The 20159-nt window shown below is 40.0% G+C and overlaps 2 protein-coding genes across 3 annotated transcripts in view; one reads left to right on the top strand and one right to left on the bottom strand.

The window, feature by feature from the left end:
* rbks (ribokinase) overlaps positions 1–7372 on the top strand; it is a 39761-nt gene extending 32389 nt beyond the window's left edge. For both annotated transcript variants that reach the window (XM_029278832.2, XM_020641589.3), the window contains exon 9: positions 6573–7372. In XM_029278832.2, the coding sequence (XP_029134665.1) occupies positions 6573–6746 (174 nt within the window). In that variant the 3' untranslated portion in view covers positions 6747–7372. The remainder of the gene's footprint in view (positions 1–6572) is intronic.
* On the bottom strand, positions 7373–9464 carry mrpl33 (mitochondrial ribosomal protein L33). Its single transcript, XM_020641591.3, has 4 exons — positions 9325–9464; positions 8876–8894; positions 8246–8352; positions 7373–7806 (listed from the first exon to the last, which is right to left on the bottom strand). Exons 1-4 carry the CDS (start codon positions 9344–9346, stop codon positions 7757–7759), a joined length of 198 nt encoding a protein of 65 aa, XP_020497247.1. The 5' UTR covers positions 9347–9464; the 3' UTR covers positions 7373–7756.
* Positions 9465–20159: the final 10695 nt, after the last annotated feature.

Raw genomic sequence — 20159 nt, 5'->3', positions numbered from 1 at the left:
CAAGATGTTTGATATCAGATACTCACTTGTGCAGCAGCTTCTTCACATGCTGATCGTTACATCAGCAGGTAAAGGGTCTTAATTAGTGATTAGATACACCTGTGGAGGTGAGCACATGTAGAGAAACTCAACATGTCTCACTTTGTACTGAAGAAAGTCAGAGATGATTGAAATGTCTGCATGAACTTCTAATACATAAATCATAAATCTTTGTGACACAATATTATCGGCCAAACAATAAATACATCAGTCAGACTCTCCTCCACAGTGACTGCAGCTGAACTAAACAGCAGCGTGCTCACGTTGGTATCTCAGGAACAAAGGTCCCCGCTTTTCTTAAACCGAGTGTGACCTCTTCCTCCGTGCTCCAAACATTTCCAAAAAGCAGACACAAACATCTCATTCAACCTTATTCACCGTCTTCAATCTCCCCGCTTCCCAATAGCCCCCAAGGAGAACTTACCCGCCACCCCCTGTCCTCCCCCCTTTTTCCTCTCCCATGACTCACCTCTTGGGCCTGCATCAGTCAGCAGAAAGCTGTGGTCGCGCCTGCTGCAACCCTACGCCCCCCCCTCTCTCTGCACACACACACACACACTCCCCCCCCCCCCCCCCCTGTTCTTTGATGGGCCCATAAATTCAGGAGTGTTTAACTCTTTTGGACATCATAATCCCTCTTCCAGTAAGGCCCTTTCTTTTTTTTCTTTTTTTTACTGGAGAGAGGGAAAAAAACCTGGTTGTTATCTAGCTCATTATTCACTCGTCTGCGTCTCTTCTGGTAACACCGGCCTCTTTAGTTAGGATTACTTTTGTGTTATTACAGATCATAGATCGTGTGTTTTTTAACTCTCTAGCAGCAGTGCCACACTTGTGAGGAGCACTAGGATCTCTAGTTGTACAAGTAATGGACTGTGAACTCAGGCTGTATTCTAAGGATGCAATTCTTCGATATCAACACAATGAGTCACTTGCGGTTTTCTCGCTATTTTAGCTAGGCTACTGTTCTGCCCGGGCGCCGCAGGTGGCATAACCCCTCTACTGATCTCAAACAAACAACTTTGCCATTTTTATATGGATGCATTTTTCTACTTCTAGGAAATAAATCTTTCTGTTTGATTGATGAGCCGGGGTTACTGATGCGCCAACACGGCAGCTACATGACTTAGCTTCTTCCTGAGTGTTGCTATTTCATCATGGGCTTCTCCTGCAGCTGTCTGAATAACACATTTTTGTAAACGGCACGAGCAATTATCGGCTGAGTCAGGATGGTGAATCTGGATGACAAAGCACATCCACTCATCTACTGTGGGTCTCCCCCCCCCATCCCTCCCTCTTTTATCCAGTTGTCTTAAAATTGAGTGCAGGCTTCCCTCGTGTAGATCAGAGCCTTGGCTTGGTTTAGTGTGGACAGTAAGATGAGGCGCACACACAGCCCCATCAGGACTTGGGTGGCCTCAGTTTCCACTGCTCCGGGAGGTCCACTGTGTAGGAGCAAGAGGGTAGACGGTGCTGTCTAAAACCAGACATTACAGCTGCTCGGTGGGTCTGGACCGTTTCAATTATTCCCAGTCTTCTCCTTCGACTGAAGTAACAATTGTATGATTCCTTCCTGGAAGCCAAAGGATAGGGGATACCTCCTGAGTGTTGCATTCCTGCACTCTGCAAACTGTGAGCCAGCATGACACAACAAGAAGAAAAAAAAAACAGAAAGTGCCACATCACCATGTTTTAATGGAGTGCACATTGCTGCTGCAGCTGTTTAGCAACCCAGATGTTCGGCCGGTTCCTGTGCCAGTGCAGGCATGTCCGTGTTTTATACAAAAAGGGTGAAAGAGGACTAAGACAAAAGTGCTGCGGATGGATCAAAGATGTGAGAGCCATAATTGCTCCAATTAAGTGTGATTTTTTTTTTTTTTTTTTAATCTCTGAATCCTCCTCCCTCGTCGCTTCAGCCGAGCAGTTCGCCCCGGCTGTTTTTTTTTTTGTTTTTTTTACAAGTCTTTCTGGGAGCTTCCGGACATGGAAGCTGCTGTGAGTCATCGCTGCCCCTTTGGTTGTTGGTCTTTGCTCTCCCCAGGGTGCCTTTCATTGACAAAGGCTGTAGGCTTCAGGAGTTAACGGCACATCGCTCCATCTGTCATATCAGGACGGGGAGGCAAGATCGCAGGAGGCCCCTCTGAGGGAGAGATACAGTCACAAGTCCGGGGGAAGGCAGACTCTTGCTCTTTCTGAGTTTCTGCATTTTCCTACAGTTTGTTTTTTAGGTGGTTTTTTTGTGTCTGGTGCTCGTTGCTGCTGTGGTGTGTCTGCACTGCACTTTACAAAGATCACCTGTCAATCAAAGCGTGTGGGCGCTTCTACTCTCTTTGTCCCTGGATTTCTTCTCTTCATGGACTTCTCATTTTCTGTATGCCTTCTTTTGTTGTTGTCTATACAGCCATGGCAGTTATTGCTTGCATGTAATAACTTATTCAATTTTTACTTCCATTTATTCTAAACACACAGCACTCATGCTGCTGTCAGACGCACGAGAGAAAGGTCAACTCCCTGGAGTGTTGTCAGTGAAAGCCAAATACAGAAGCAAATAGAAAGCTTTCAATGGCTCTAGGTTTGATCGCAGGAAGTCACACAAAACAACCAAGTTCCCTGACTCTCTGGTTAGGACTTCCCTAAAACACACTTTGTTAATCTGGAAAGCTTCTTGCCGACTCATCTGCCATCCTAATTTCTAACTCCAGTGTGAGTACCAGAGGAGAGCAGGCAGAGGAGCAGCACGGAGGTCAAGACGCGGCGTACAGAGCAGAACCAGTAAGAGCATCAAGGCTCATCCGCGGCGAGCGCTTGTGTCGTTTGATTGACAGGCCTCCAGATTTAACCTTCACCAAACTGTGTCGAGGGCGGCGGTGCCGCGGCTGAAGGGGGAAGCGCTTGTCAGCCTCGTTGAGCTTCATTGACTGGATCGAGTAGCGTCACATGCCAGTCTCAGAGAGTGAGATGTTGTTAGTAAGGCCAGAGGAAGGTTGGACAGCCAAGTGGTAGAAAAGTAGAGATCATAAGTACAGGGTCCTGTTTTGTCATAACTTAAATAGACGTGGATTTGCTTACAGGAAATAACAATTAATTTTTTTTTTTCAACATATTTTTATTGAAGCAAGTTCAAGACATACAGTGCGATTGGGATGCAGTCAACATTTTTCTTTTTTTCCCCAGAAACATTCAAAAACCCAGTATCACTTCTCCCTGTAAACAACCCTCCCAGTCCAACAAATAGACCTCTTAGTTTAAAGACAAGAATAAAAGTGCAAGAGTGGAAAACTCACAAAAAATAAAATACAATAACTAAATAAAAAATAAATAAATAGATAAGCGTCAAAGTACATTTGAGAAGAGTAGTATCAAAAAAAATAATAAAACAAAATGACAAGACAAACCTGAATAAAAAAAATAACATTAACAGGAATGAAAGTCGTTATGTGTACACAACACAAGTAAATAGGAAAAACAGTATAACCTGTAAAAGAGACAGAATAACAATGAACTTTTTTCATTTTCTATTTATGTCTGCCTCTGCTATGATCAGTGCTTTAGATTAAACATGGATCAAATATGAAAGGAGTTCCTCAATTAAACGAACAGAGATCCAAATGCAGCTCTGACTTTAACAGAGAATTCAGCATATTTTAACCCATTGTAGTTTTTTGTTTGTTTACATCCCGCAGCACCATGAAAACAAGATAACTGTTAGCAACTCAGTGATCAAAATAATCCAAAATGTATCAGCTACAGAGCCAGATGATTCCTGTTAGTCGAGACACAAACTGGGGGGTGGGGATTATTGGATAGGACAGTAAACGTTGGGAGGAGGCAGAGAGGGACGACCTGCAGCAAAGGGCCGAGGTCAGGTCGAACCCCCGGACGCTGCAATGAGAACTAAAGCCTCTGTACACGGGGACATGACAGAACCACTCGACTATTTGGCACACCAGATTCAGGAAGTAGATTTTTTTTATCTTGTCTTCTTGATATTTTTTTTTTAGATCCATAAAAATCAATAAAAATAACAATATATGTATTTTTTATATTTATGCAGGGATTATTCATTAAGAGTCGATGAACCTCGAAAGAAAAAATACATTTTTAAGATTTTTTAGAAATTACAGAATTTGAAACAATTCTCTGAAAGACAACAAAATGTCCAAGAGACACGGAGAGATATTGACATTTTTCAGAGAGTTTTCATCACTAATATTTCTGTGCAGCAACTAAAGGGCATTTCAATTCAACAAAAGTATTCCGCTGCATTTCCACTTCTCCATTGTATTGTCAATTGTATTGACTTTGAAGTGTAAGCTAGAATAAAACACAGGAAAGTCATTAACAGCTGATCATCTTCTAGTTAATTCATTTATTTTAACATCCTGGTATTTTCTCCAGGCTTTTACTCTGAAAATTCTGCTTCTCAGAGATGATTGACAGTTGATTTTTAGCAGGTTTAGTCGTTATTACTAAGTGTTCAGAAACCTGTTTCAGCCACACCCTGTTGTAGTGTGACGAGACGTAATGCTTGTGCTGACAGGGATTTGGTCAAAGATTAGTTCACAGGTGATCCAAAAACAATCATTAAATAAAAGCATGTGCAAAAAGAAGGATTGATTTCCAAACAGGCGGAGGTTTTTTTTAAATTTCTTATTAACTAATCCGATAATTGGACCTAGCCTCTTTATGGTTGTGTGCTGCATTGGTCACTCGCATCAGTTCCCATCAACACCCCCACTGAAGAGTCGTGTCATTGTTTCAACCCGCAACCTGTGAGCTGGGAGCGAGGCCAGAGCCAAACCAGTGAGGCTGCTTCACCAAAGACTTATTTCCAAACGTTGCCCGGCCCAGCTACCAGACAGGAGACATAAACACAGCACGGCTTCAAACATGGAAATCCAGCGGGCCTGTGAAATGTTTCGGCTCTGATCTCACTCTTTCCAGCATCCCCTGCAGTCCGGGCCAGGAGTCACACCAGTGGCATGCACTGGAAGGATGTCTGATGCAATAATGGCTTTATGTGATGTCAGAAGTCAAATCACGGCCCCTTTTCTTTCTTCCTAGTTAGCCTGTATCTAACATCTGCTTTATCAAGAAATGCTGACAAATTCTATGTTGTCTGGACCATGCCCTTCAGCCGCCCCATCTACCACACGACCCTCTTTGACCCTCCTTCCTTCCCTCCCCTGTCAGTCAAGGGGAATGGCCTGCTTTGCCCTGTTGAGGTCACTCTTAGGGTTTTTGTTGCATGCCCCAATGTCGCTGAATCATCCTGTCACAGCCGACAACCTTTCCTCACACAAAAGAGTTACTTTAGGGTTTGGGGGGGGGGGGGGGGGTGAGGGGGTGAGGGGGTGAGGGAGGGGTTTATGGAGGTGTTCAGAGTGCATTGAACTCTTTCGAGAGCCACAGTGATGAGTAATGGAGCGGGCTTGTGAGAACCAGTGTCGGGGGGGATGGGGGGGGGGGCATTTGTGGTTAAACATGAGCGTGTCGCCACATACCATTGTGCCTTTTCCCATCAGCAATCCCCAACCACCCATCCACCGCCCCCTCCTTTCCACCGCGTCCTGTTCCATGCACAAAAACCCCTCCAGGGCGTGGACGCCACATTCCATCTCTATCAATAGATGAGGAGGGAGAATCTCTGATTTATCTGTTCACAGATAGCCAAAAAGCAGAGCTGCTGGCGGTTCTGGTGTGATCAGAGCGGCCGTGTGCTTCTCAGCTGATAAAGTGTTTTATTACGATTGTTTCTTTGCCTTTTGATTGAAAAGAAACAAAATATATCAAACTCAAATAATGAATAATGTCTTCAACAATAAAGTGAATTATACAATATAATTAGCTGTAAGCTTTTCAGAATCAACTTGTAGAGAGATTTGGACATCATGTGATCAGACACATAAACATGAAAGAAAACCTACAGTGTGTTCCAGTGTCATTTAAACAATAGACGACAGTATTTAAATAAGAATCTGATGGTAACTTTTTATACACCTGACAGTCAACAGATTAGATCGTGCTCTTATCACGTCTCTATTCTGTCTTAATGTCTGAGAGGAAAATATTTTCTGGACATATTTGCAATGTAACAGTCTCTCGCAATGACAATGAACGCCCTGAACTGTGCTGGCCTCATGACTGTGATTAATGCCCGTAATACAGATGTTACTCTGACACACTATAATAATTCAATCACTCATCACTAAGTAGTTCAACTTCAACTTCAGGAAGCAGGGCAAGACTTAATAAACAGCTGGCAAATACCACAGCACCCCCTACTGTTGACACTTTAAGAACAAAATCCTCATCCTTTTTATACCCATCACATGTTGTTTACTCTTCAAAGTGAAACTTTTAAGTCTTTTTATGTAGTTTTAAAGTTGAATGTGTCGCTTTCCCCTTACACTCAAATTGCAGCTCACCGAGGTTTTACGATCCTGCCGAGTGTGATCACTCGCAGAGGAACTGATTGGGTGAAATTTAATAAAGCACTGTTGTAATTTTTTTATTTTTTATTTCTTTGCTCACAGGGTGCAGGAGACAGCTTTACTGGAGCGCTGGCCTTTTACATGGCTCATTATCCCACAATGCCTCTGGAGGAGATGGCACGCAGAGCCAATCGGGTGGCAGGAGTGAGCGTGCAGGCGGTCGGCACGCAGGCGTCCTACCCGCTCAGGAAGGACCTCCCAGCTGAACTGTTGTAAGAATCATTGAGTAGACCCAAGTGGAAGGCTGAAGTTGAATGTCTAAAACAAAGACTTGCAGTAGTGCGACATATTCACTGTCATCATGTCAAGAATGCGAGGGGGCGTGAGACTGCGGGGCATGATTACAGAATCCTCTTCTTTCTTTTTCCCACAAATGAGTCTTATTCTGAGATTGAAGTTCCTCTTCAAGAACTTTGAATAAATTCTACTTTTTTGTTGGTGTTGTAAAAAACTGCAACTTCACATCCCCATTACAATGACTGTTTGACATTTAAACCACTAAGGAACAGTATCTCTACATAGAGGTCTGCAGAGGGAGCTTCTTCAGGCCCCTTGTGAAGACTTTCAGGAGGTCTTGTTGAGTTTGAATATTTGGATTTCTCCTAAATGTCTCGACAATCTGGGATGAGTCTTATTGAAATGAAAACAGAAGATTCTTTGGAGAAGACTTAGAATGAACCACATGATGGTCAACATAATATAATTTGACATATTGTAACTTAAATGGTGCCTTTGTCATTTGACAGGTATTCTTTTTTGACATTGTGAGTTTAATCTGTTAACACTTGACTTGTTTCAACACATAATTGACTTCATTATTAAATAATCATACTGTTCTCAGATCATATTCCTCAAATGGTTTAATTACAGGAAACAAGAACAACACTTCACTGCACCTTTAGTTACTTCATAACTTAACATCTTTAGATCCAGTCAGCTGTGGTGTCCTAAAAAAACAGCTTCTCTTATGACAACAGGAGTCGTGTCTTATTTAAAGCTGGTGATGATGATGACTTTGTTAAAGATCGCTCCAGGTCTGCTTCATGCTGAAGTCGTGAAGTACAGAGAGTAGGAGCCTTTGGACACATCCAGGAAGAAAATCCTCAGAAAACGTGTCAGTCCAGACTGACGACACACTTTTGTATAGTCCATGATGGTAAAAAAAACCAAAAAACAGTCTGTTTGAACCCAGCAGGTTTACACTGTCCGTGTACTTGGGTGCATTATTAAATTGATTTGATTTTCCTCTTCTCAAAGAACAGGACGTGCTTGTTCACTGCAAAGACAGAAAAATGAAGACAAAATAAAATCTACATGTAATATGTTATCTTCTGATTCTTACAGACAAATGCCCACTATTGTCTGCACAGTGAGTCAATGGTGTTTCCAGGATTTTCCAGGTCGACTCAGGTGCATATAGAAGAAAACGTCCCAGGTTCATAAGCTCCAATTTAAGTCGTGGATGACCTTTCTGCTTTAAAAGTTACACTAAATGTGGTCACAATTTTCCCTTTACATTCAATCGAAGAATACAGAATATTTAATCACTTGTGCTTTGGATGCTGTTTCGCATATTTACTGTTTTTAACAAGTTGTATGCTTGATTCTAATATGCTGGAAATTAAGCTTCAAACCCTGGTGGCTTGTTAACAACATTAACAACAACCTGGTGTTCGTGTACATGTTACATCTGCAGAGCATGAGCCATGTCTCACCAAATGGATCATGTTTACGCAGCACCAGTTTTTCTCTGAGCCGGTTCCTCTTAGTGTTGAAGAAGAAGCCTGTCCCTGCAGCGCTCACCATCTGAACCAGGATGGTCCTGAGAGGAGGAAACAACAGTGAGTGACTGTTCAAACACCATCAATAAGATAAGATAGTACTTTATTGATCCCCAGAGGGGAAATTCAGGCGTTGCAGCAGCACAGACAAGAAAGCTCAAAATACACATTCAACAGAATAGATGAGATAAATAAAAACAGGGGGTATATACAAGAATAAAATGAATGATGAAGTTAACTATGCAGGGAATTGAGACAGTATGTGCAGGGAATGGCAAGATAAAGTGATAAGTGATGATTAAAGTGACTTGGTATGATAAATAACAGCAAGTCATGTAAACAGCAGAGAAGAGAGGCAGTGCTGTACCACAGTGATGCAGAGTGCAGTTATATAATATAATATAGAATAATGTAATGAAATGTTATATAATATAGACTAGTATAATAATATAATAAAAATATATGGAATGTACAGTATATAAGTATATATGTATTGATGCTAAATAATAATAATAATAACAATAATAATACAATGACACAAATCATACAAATCTGTTCACTTACTTTGATTTAGCCTTGGCCACTGAGAAAGACACAGAGCAAAGAATATGTATTATAATCATTAATAATGAATAAGAGTATGAAGTACCTAGTAACTCATAACACTTTGATCTTTTAATGAGGGAGATTTAGAAACAAAACTAGAGAACTACAGAATGAAGTAAACTAGAGAACTACAGAATGAAGTAAACAGGCTAACGTTAGCAGGCTAGCAGATAACCACGAAATATACATTAATAAGAGTATCACGTAAATACCTAGTAACTCATAACACTTTGCATTTAAGATATACAAGAGTAACATTACTCGTAGTTAAAACAGAAGTGTAATAGTCACATTTGATAAAGCATACCGTTACAGTGAAGCTAACTAACTACAAGCTAATAAACATAATAGTTAGCGTGGACAAAATGAGCTCTTCTAGAAGTAAACACACTCATTAAAATACTTACGATTGACGGTGGTGAGAAACATTTTGTAGACTTTAAACTACAATCAATAAACAGTGTTAGAGCATAACAACGATAGCCAGGGTAAGTCACATTGAGAAGTGTGTGTTTGTACCTCCGGGTCAACAAGGCACTTCCGGGTCCTCTTAAAGGAGCCGTGCACTTATTCGTAACCTTTTCAAAGCAGTGTCATTCAATATCACATAAATACCACTATATTTTAAATTAACCGAGTATACACACTGTAGTTGAAAATGACTTGGACCCTCGTTGGATTAATATCTAAATGTTAAAAATCAATCTTCACTTTTTTGTCACACTCATTCATGGCATTAATCTATTCAATAATGAGTTGTAACAACATGACAATGGCAAGTGAAAACTGTTTTCTACAAATGTCAGAGACAAAACACAAATGCAAGCATTAAGCTTCATGTGGGAGCCAGACAGAAGTGGTCAGTGACTAAAAAACAATGTGGACAAAGTCAAAATGATCAGGCTGCAGAGTCGGCAAAGTGAGCAAAGTCACATTCCTGAAAACAGATTGCTGGATATGCAATGATAGGATCTTTGGAGCAGTGACTGGATTTTCACAGAAAAATTAGACCATTTTACCCAGGAATTAGAAGACATAGTAAACTGGGTGAAGATAGGTAGTATGCAATGGGGCTCTTGGATAAAGGTGACTCTTTTTGACCCGTGTACTGATTAGCTATCTTTTGACCCTGGCCTCCTTGTAAAGGGCGTTTAGACCCTGTGGGTTGTATGATTGAACATAAAAAGTGGCTTGTGCAAATTCTAATCAGATTCAACTTATCTCAGATTGTTTAAATATTTATTCATGCTCCAGCAGTCCTTATTTTGGTCACTCAAAAACAATCTGGTGTTTGTCAAAATATATTTTTCCCAATATAGGGGGGAAAAAGAGGCATTGACCGTTTCATATAACACAACTCAGACCGACAGCATAACAGCAACAGGATGCACGTGATTCTGACCTCTGTTTGCAAGTCCTCCTAATTCATATTCCTATCATTTTTTGTGTGTTCGCTTGTTTTCTTGTTTGTTTGTTTTTCGCTGAGTATTCAGGTATCCAGTTTGCTTGGTTCCAGGTTTTAAATCTTGATATAAGGATTTTCTGAAATAACAATTGAGGGTTTGAATGGGAGCTTCCAGAACCAGAGCCGCCAAAATAGTAGGCAGCCATTTTTTAGCTTGATAGCGACTTGCAAATATCAAATATCTCAACCCAAAGCCTACATTAATAATACCATCTTTTGTACTCCAAATTAGGGCATATTTAAAAAAGAAAAGAAAAGAAAGAACATCATGTTGTTTTGAAGAACTTGAATGAGACCCTAAATAATGTATAATAACAACATTTTCACAGAGGAGAAGTAGGGTAATTATATTTCAGTGGAGCCTCCTGCTGGTTAGTGCAAGAATGCAGATTAAAGGAATTTCTGTATTGGCTTCATTTTTGAAAACTAAGAGGCTTTGTCCATTTGGCATATACAAGCTATGCTCTAAGCTGATTTCCTGGCTTATTGTTTGAATTTATAGTTCTACAATAGCATATCCAATCTTTAAAAGAAATGTCAAGTCAACAATGGAAGCATAAAAAAGATTGAATATGATAATTGCGACTGAATGAGGGTTGTTATTCCCCTTTGTACAGCCACACAATTCCTTATGAAGGTTGTCTCCTTTTTATCCATCTGTTTCTACATAAACCTGTTCTGACATCTTTGTACATGAGGTCACTGAGTTCCCTCAAGTACATGTTTTCTTGTGTTTTTCCTTTTGGCAATTGTCCGTTGCCATGAAAACGAACGAGCATCTGTAAAGAGTTTGACAAAGATTGGATTTTAAAATTCGATTGTGGTGGATGTGATCATGAAAATATTTTCCTTATTTATTTGAAACAGAATGACTCAGAATTGCCCTTTTTTATTTCCAACTAAAGTGTTGTGTATTTTTCTACTCAAACAACGAGGCACATTTCACTCACCCCATGCGTTAAAGCAATTCTTGTTTTTCATGAAGTTTACAGTTAATTAGTTGGATTTCATATTCTTTGAAGGTAGAGTCAGTAGAATTATTCCTCATAGCTTGTAAAGACAACTTGTGTTTACATTTACTGCTTGTACCTACACTGCAAGCTACCACACGCTAGCACGAGCTAACCACCGGTGTCTGGCTCCTGCTGTCCAACAGAGAGCAGAACAACTCAGCGTCGACTCCACGGGTAAAAGCCGACCCAAGGTTCACCCTCATTTTGGAACGAGCTTTATCCGCTTGATGTTACGCCTCACTAGGATTACATTTTCTCCTTTTTGCCGTGACTGTCACATTCACTGGTTCGAATGTTGAATGCAAATCGCGAATTTAAATCGACTCCTAAACTCACCGGCCTGCTGTCATTGGCTGGGGTAAACACACCCACTCTATAGATATATCCCTTGTCAACCAAAACAAAACATCAAAATCCAGGCAGAAGACACAGTCACCACCTCACATGGATGGAGGCCCATATTGATGATGGAGCGGCATTACTTTAGTTTTATCTTTTAGAAAAAAACCTCCTGACTCTATGTTTGAATTTAGTCCCACTACTTTGACATTGGCATTGACAAGGCATTTTGCACAGAGATGACGATGTTTCTTATGTTTCCTGGTCGTTAGGTCTCCTGCCTCAGGGCAGCAAACTCAGATTTCATGAATGGGCTAAAACCAAAAAGAAAGCTTAAAGTGAAAGACTTTCTTCTTCAAAGTGCTGAGGCAGATGGATGGGTCTGATACCAATACTGTCAGCATGGAAGTCCCCGTCACTCCTCAGAAAGTAGTAACTTAATAGTCTTTTGTGAGAAACATTGGTGCAGTGACAATGGAAACTAATTGTCTCTTCATATTACTATGAAGGAAACGGCTGTGGTTTCCATATCAGGCCATGTTCATAAAATGCACTGGAGGGACATTACTAGTAACTGGTTTCACTCTCATGACGTAGTTCTTTCTTCCTCACATTGAGTCAGTTTTACACTATGACGCTACATCAGTGACAAACACAGGGAATATGACAGAGAGATACTTTAATTGTAATAAACAGCCTCACTACCGAGTTCACAACATTAAAGTCATTTTACCCTGATTTTTTTTCATTCTGATACTAGAATAAACAACCAATATCTCTTAAATTATTCAGACATTTTGATCAATATCTTGTTTTCCTATCGAAACAAAAAGTGAACAGCGAAGATGTGGCAAGCTGCACTGATTGGCAGATACCTCACAAACAGTAACTGACATTGTTTTCATCAACTTGAACTTCTCCAGCTCCATGTTAAAAGCATTTGCAGAAGAAACAAATCGAAGATACGTCATTGAGTTAAATTACCAAAGTCCTGCATCCAAAATTGTATTAATATCATATCAAACCTTTGTCTAAGCCTCAAATATCGTTGAGGTTTCCCTTATTTACAATGACATGCAGATACAAAAACAGAGCTCGAATAAAACAACAAAGGATGACTCAGTCAAAACATCACACACTGTGATAAAGTGGTTTGAGAACATTCTCTTTATTTAGTCTGAGAGAAACAAGAGTGTCCATCCAGATTAGTCCACGTTTTTGGAGCGAAAATGCAGATTTTCCAGGCTCAGAGAAAACCCCCCGGACTTGAAGCAATAGACAGTCAGTAGAGTGAGTTTGGTATGGGGTCCAGTGGACCAATTCAGAAGACATGTTACGATGGTGTATGTCTAATAAGGGATTTATAGATAAAGTGATACGTGTGTTTATCACGTCTCTTTGCAAGAGTGGACCAGCCAATGACAAGATGCCATTCTGGTCTGATAATTCACACTTAACATTCAATTCAATTCAATTAAAAAAACTTTATTTGTCCCCGGGGGGCAATTCAAAGGCACACAGAGCAGTAAATTAATAACAGTGCAAGTAAACGAAACATTTTAACCTAAATAGAAAGTGTCAATTTAAATACAACTTAAAGCTTAAACTTAACTTAAAAATACAAAATATAAAAAAGTAGATATAAGTGGACAGTGATCGGACTAACAGATGTAAACAGATGTAACCAGAACTATGTGCAGTAGTGACCAGATGTAAACAGAGCTATATGCAGTAAACAAGAAATAAATGTATATATACAGAACTATGTGCAAGTAGGCAAATACTAAATGATAAGATATAAGGTGCATGGCTGATAGTGGAACAACAGAACTAATACATATATTATAAAGATAAATACTGAAATAAATAAAGTGACCGTAGTGCAATGATGGATAAGAAACAACAGGAATAAATTAACCAGAACTGTATGAATACTGATATAAAAGGATAGAATAAAGTGATGTAGTGCAGAGGCTGTATGTTAATGTTGTTAACATTGAATCTCATTGAAGTTATTTACAGAAGTCGGACCTGCAAGCACCAAAAATCTTAACTTACTGGCTTGTGTTTGCCCACAAAAAAATGGGTGGATCTACTTTGATTGATAAACAATTCCATTGCAAGCCTATGTGGGGGCCGCTGGCTAACAAACCTACTGGAGCTATTGCTATTGCATTTTATCATACATTTTTGTCATTTACCTAAAATATACATACATTTTTTAAATATGAGCCAGGTTTATACATTTCACAGTAAAACCTGATTTTACTTTAATCAGATTTGGAGACAATCACTGTTCCCTCCAGTGAATGTCGTATAAGCTCTCAGAATTGAACCAAGGACTCCTGCTGAGAGAATTATGTCATTCCTATGTTGTTGAAGTGCTTTAATGGTAAGAGACCCATTTCCAAAACAGGGGAAAGCACGTCTCTTAAGTCACTGAGGGCCCTTCTATCTCTTGAGCATCCGGTGTATTTTAGTCTTTGTGCCGTCACTCAGGAAGAACAATGCCTGAGATAAGTGGAGAAAGAAAACCAGCTTCTTTACAGCTTCACCTGATGAAAAAAAAAAAAACTAGATCTATCCAGCGTTTATGCAACACTGAGGTCCCACTAGTGCCTGGATTAGATGAAAACAAAAAGTAGTAAGTGAACTAATGAGCCTAAATGGAGCTGTGTTGGTAAACCCGGTGGGGGTAAGCCGCACATTAAAGCGGAAATGAGCCTTGATATTATTGGACGGGCCGAGGAGCGCTGTAACCAGGCAGGGAGCATGCTTTCAGGATGTGAGTGGAGGAGTTTACGTCACACAGGGATAATTCTGAGAAAGAGGCTGAGACCATGTAGCTCCAGCTTCAGCTCTTCTCCTCCTCTTCCTCCTCCACCTCCCCACCCACTCAGCACTCTCTGAAGCCACTCCGGACGCTCGCTGCTCTTTCCTTCTCCCACTTCATCGCACTTATACTCTTCACTCTTTCTCACAGGCTCTTTGTTTTCATTTACAATTTGTTATTTTCCTGCTTCACCATCTCTGAACAACAAATTCATGTTTATTTTATGTTTCTAAAATAGGGGCAATGCACAATAATGATGATGAACACATGTATACATATGAACATATCACTTTAAAAATACAGGCAGCCCATCAGCGAGCAGAAACCAAACAAGAACATAAACTCAGCATTAGTTGGCAAAGACACTCACACAGAAACACAAAAGGTGGCTATGTGATTTTGCTCAGAATGAAGTGACCGTCACAGTTAAAGTGCATAACATGCTGAGGAGATTGGAGGTGCTTAAGCACTTGTGCATAATTGTGCATCATTGTATAGTGCTCGTAAGAACTGCACATTTATCCTAACGCCTGGTAATGTAAAGTGCTGCTGTAATTGCACATAGCACAAAATGTGCATACAGATGTGTGTGTGTGTGTGTGTGTGTGTGTGTGTGTGTGTGTGTGTGTGTGTGTGTGTGTGTGCGCATATATATTGGACTATTTTCAACTCTTGAGCTCTGATTCTAATCAGAAGCATTGACAATAAATGAACAGGTGTGGTGAAGTGTCCTGTGAGCTTTTTTTGGCAGTTTATGATCAGTGGCGATTCTAGGGTTTGTTGGGGCCCTAAGCAAAAGTTATGTCAGGGGCCCTCCGACCAGCGTTCAGCAGGGCAACGAGAGTGGATGCGGTCATATGGGGTCCCCTTAGGGAAGTTTACTGTCATTGCAAAACTGCACATTTTGGGTTGCTGCTTTGGTCCAAAGTTTGTCAGCCCTCTGGAGCCCCCCTACTCGTCTGGGGCCCAAAGCAGTTGCCTGCCTTGCCTGTTGACAAGCAGCGCCCCTGTTTATGATTTAGAAAACACAAATCATAGTGACAGGAAGTTCATTTGCAATTTACCAAGGACAAATTCGTACATGCAAGTTTTCAAAGTGGTTAAAGCCAGAACGTGAGCTTAGAAAAATTGTTCTTCTGAACTTTACAGTTTAAAAAAAACAAAAACATTCAGTGACATTGTCATCAAAAATATTGAAGACCTCCAAATCTGCTTAATTCAAAAGGAAACACATTAAAGTCAAAATTTGTTTTAATCATTCTTTCAAAGCACATTCACATCCTGAAAATCACACTGATACAAAAGGTGGTATTTTTTATTCTTTCTTTTTTCATCACAGCATTGTGAGACAAATAAATGTTTAGTTCAGTCAGAAAACTCCTAAAGGTGTTGGCTTGAAAGGTTTATTTTATACCATCTTTGTCCCTGAGTGAGACTGTCCACGGTAAGCCACACCGTTTAGTCACTGCTAAAAAAATTATAAAATATTATAAAAAGTGCATAACTGTGAACCAAATGTAACAGATAAACTCTTTCTGTATGCTCTCCATATGTTTTTATCCTATATGTATTTTATATTGAAGGCCTTTTCAGGCACAGGCATTGGATATTAGCATTAGCTATAAATGCTGCAGTGCCGGGCATTGAAAAACTGTTGTTTAGTTCTACATGTAAACTGCATCTGTCCCTGCCAAACATACCTTCTGCAGCTTTTATATAACCAGCTCTTTAGTGTAAGAGGTGTTAATCCTAATATTATAAAATGTAGAAATTAATGTAGGGCAGTAACCAACGGTGCTCCAAATAGCATTTGTAGTTGAACTGTATCTTGGTGGTAGCATCACAGTTTTCTAAATCACAATGCTTTTCAGTAGCTTAACCATGCACTCATTTTGTGGACTGTTCTTTGGTGGGAATTGTCTGTTGGATAGAAACGAGGCTGTGGAAAGGAATTTCCCCATGGGGACGATAAAGTCTAAAGAAGAAGAAGAAGAACATGTACTTTCTAAATCCTGCAAGAGGAAATTCATTACATTTCTAAGCACACATCACTGGACATGGGGGACGTTTACACACATTTACACATAGTCTGGGCTGTCACAGAAACATGTTAGCATAACAGCTACATGACTGGTAGAAAGTATGTAGATTCTAATTTTGATACTGAGTGGTTCTAATCGTGAAACAAACGGAACATCGACTTTAAACTACATTTGTTCACTGTAAAAGAAAATAGCTTTACCGTCGTAGCTTCAGTGTATTGAATCTTATTCTAATCAAATCTTCACTTTACCTGCAGATTGCCCAACACTTGTGGAAATCTGTATGATATTCACCTTCCTATTGAGAATGTGAATGTGACGTTTTCATGGATGCAGCTGCTAAATATAATTCAGGTCTAATTTAATTAGCAACTTAAGGCACTTGTTGCTGAAGAGCATGTTCCCTGAGGGTGATTGCTTCCGCTGGCTGATTAATATTGATATTTCAAAGCAGCATGCACACATCTCCATTAAACACCTGCACACACACACACACACACACACACACTCACACACACACACACACACACACACACACACACACACACACATAGACCACCTCCTCCAAACAAGCCTCAACCTGCATATTATTAGCTGTCACAACAACAGTTTGCTGTTCTTTTGACCTACCAACTCGATCACAGTAGGTGACACGATGACTCACTCACACACACAGAGTCAGAGGCTCCAAACACCACACACTGGTTCACAACTCCCCAGCTTGCGTCAGCACTATGCCCTATTAGCGATTATATAAAAGAAGGCATACATAACAATAGGTGTTTTTTTATCCCTTCATATCACACAGGTCTGCTTCTTTTACATCTAAAACAAATCAGAGGTACATTTATTTATGCTGTGTTAATGCAGGGAAGGGATGAACTGAAAGATAAATAATATGTTTCATTGTATGACATTATCTAGATATTTTCAGGAGTACATATGTGACAACAGCTTTAGACTAACCAAAGTAGTTCCCTGTCCCTCGTCTAAAGCTTTACTTCATGTCTTTGTTTGTTTTCCATGCCTTTGTGCTCGTGTGCTCCGTCCTTATTGTTTTCAGATGTGTCTCGTTAGTCTCATCTGTGTCTCATTAATCCAACCTTCCCTCTGGATTCTCTTTTTCTGTGCCACTTTGTTTTACCTGTGTGGACCAATAGACTGGATATATAAATGGATAGTGTTCCTCAGCCTCCTCATGTTAAACAGGACAGAGGTCACTCAGGACCAGAGTCTCTGCAGCGGGGATCAACTAGAGGAACACCGGAATTGAAGTCACACCACTTCTGCTTATGAAAACACACATTTAACTTACTGACAAAAAAAGGTAAAATCCCTCAGGTTGGTACAGCACATAATGGAACAGATTATTGTCAGTTTCAAGCAGACACGACTCTTGTGTTTGTTACGTTATTCTCTGGCTGTTTCTGCTTTACTCTGCTGTTTATCGCATTTTATAACTTTTTATATGATAAAATAAACAGTTAAAAAGAAACTTCTGAGAAATAAGATAACTTGGAAACAAAACGATGTGATGATAATTAGCTAACGTGCCAAAACTGTGATAAGAAAAATGAATCAGACGTGAATTTAGATTTTATAGTTTGACCCGTATTCGAATGTGTTACCATGGAGACTGGGTCATTGACCTATACTGCAGCCAGTCAGCAAGGGGAGAGCAATCTTTTGGCTTCACTTCCAGGCGGCCGTTGCTCCATCCATCCTAATATACAGTCTATGGTTTGGATGTGTTCCCCATGATGACCTCTTTTCTGATTTATGTTTTCTATACTTTTATTCCCTGGATACACCACCGTGAGAAAGTGAAAACGATGAAAACACAGTTTCAACACCTTGGACAGCTGTACTGCTGCACCTTTGTGCCGAAAGCTTTTCATTTATTAAATGTTTTTGTTTAGCACAGCGTAGATGTGACTCAGAAGCATCCAGACAGATAAAGTCACATTAAGTTGATATCCGGAAGGAAAATACAATCAAAGCAGCAGACAGTGTGATCCATCTCAGGAAAACTACTCTTCAGCAGCAGGAGGTTCAGAACAGATTTGTTGGTACAACATGAATATTGAGTACAAATTATATAAACTGCAGATTTACATAAAGCAACAGCAACTTGTTAATTGATCTTAAATATGCATGACTAGCATCAGGCTTTTTGTCTCTAATCAAAAGCTCAATAATGAATTGATTTTCTTTGTCTTTTTTTACCCATAAAGGTACAAGAAAATACAGTTTTCAGATTTTGGAGGGTTATGTGCCGAGTTATATTTTAACCAGGAGCAGTGCCAATGCAATGTCTGCTGGCCTGACTTACTCAGGGTGCAAAAATAAATTCAAAAGTTTTACCATAAATATAGCATTAGAGACAAAAGAGGATCAATCTTCTAATTCTTTGCAAGAAAGCTAAAAAAAAAAAACTGGCATTCTCCAAATTGTAGTTTTTTTCATTAAAGGTAGGGTTAGTCATTTTCGAAAACTAGCATTCCCTCAGTGCTTTGTATACACCCACCCCCTCCCCTCTGTTCTCCCTCAAAAGCCACGCCCCCTCACTTACATATACAGGCGCCATTGCTCCAGAAGCGGACCTCAACTCATCTTTTGCATTGTGTAGAAACTACGTCATCTCATGTCTCATTCAGCGGTAAGTAAACACTAAACTTTATCAATACACAATACACAAAAAAACATACTATTTTTCAACTCACAACGGCCCATGACAAACTCACAGTATAAACTCTGTCATCGGTGACGCGCTTTGAGTGTGGACTAGAGCACACATGTGGAGAACAAGCAGGGAGACAGGGAGGCGTGTGATTGGTTGATCAGATTGGTACCTCATGGCAGACATTGGTGGACGTTTTTACATTCTTAAAACTGCTACAGGTGACAGATTTTCTTTGTTCCTTTTTCAGATCACATTACTTATTCATTTCTGTCAGGACCTGAAGACAATTTCAACCAAAATCTTTACATGTGTATCCAGAGAAAAAGTACCAACCTTACCTTAAATATGTTTACAGCCTGGTTCAAAAATCAAAATAGGTCTGATTATAATCTGGAGAAAATGACCAACCTGCCTTTAAGTCCCAGCAAATGTTGCAAATAATTCCAAAACAAAAAAAAACTTAAGTGGTTTCCTACGTGCTGAAAGGTAACAGGCCACAGCTGAAGTGCTCCTTTAATTCTCAAGATCATAATCAGGTATTGCAGCTGCACTCATGAAGCTGAAATCAAGCTAAACTGTAGCTCTCCACCTCTGACAACTTGTAGGTGGCGGATTTTGTGGACTTTTGAAGGTTTCATTATACTTTCACACCCACATCTTTACTTACATTGCAGCAACTGAACCAAAACATATTCTTACATTGCAGCACCTGAACCAAAAACATATATTCTTGCTTACAGACAAAACCTAACCCGGGGTTGGGGTACAGTCAGCATGTCCTCACATCCCCTCTCTAAGTCATTATCAGTGAGGCTGTTCCAGAAAATGCTGCCTGATCACATCACACACTGCTCTCTCCACTCTCTC

The sequence above is a fragment of the Labrus bergylta genome, chromosome 18 (assembly GCF_963930695.1).
Source record: "Labrus bergylta chromosome 18, fLabBer1.1, whole genome shotgun sequence".
Taxonomy (NCBI): Eukaryota; Metazoa; Chordata; class Actinopteri; order Labriformes; family Labridae; genus Labrus; species Labrus bergylta.
Note: the sequence above shows the minus strand (reverse complement) of the source record. Positions and strands in the feature narration are given on the sequence as shown.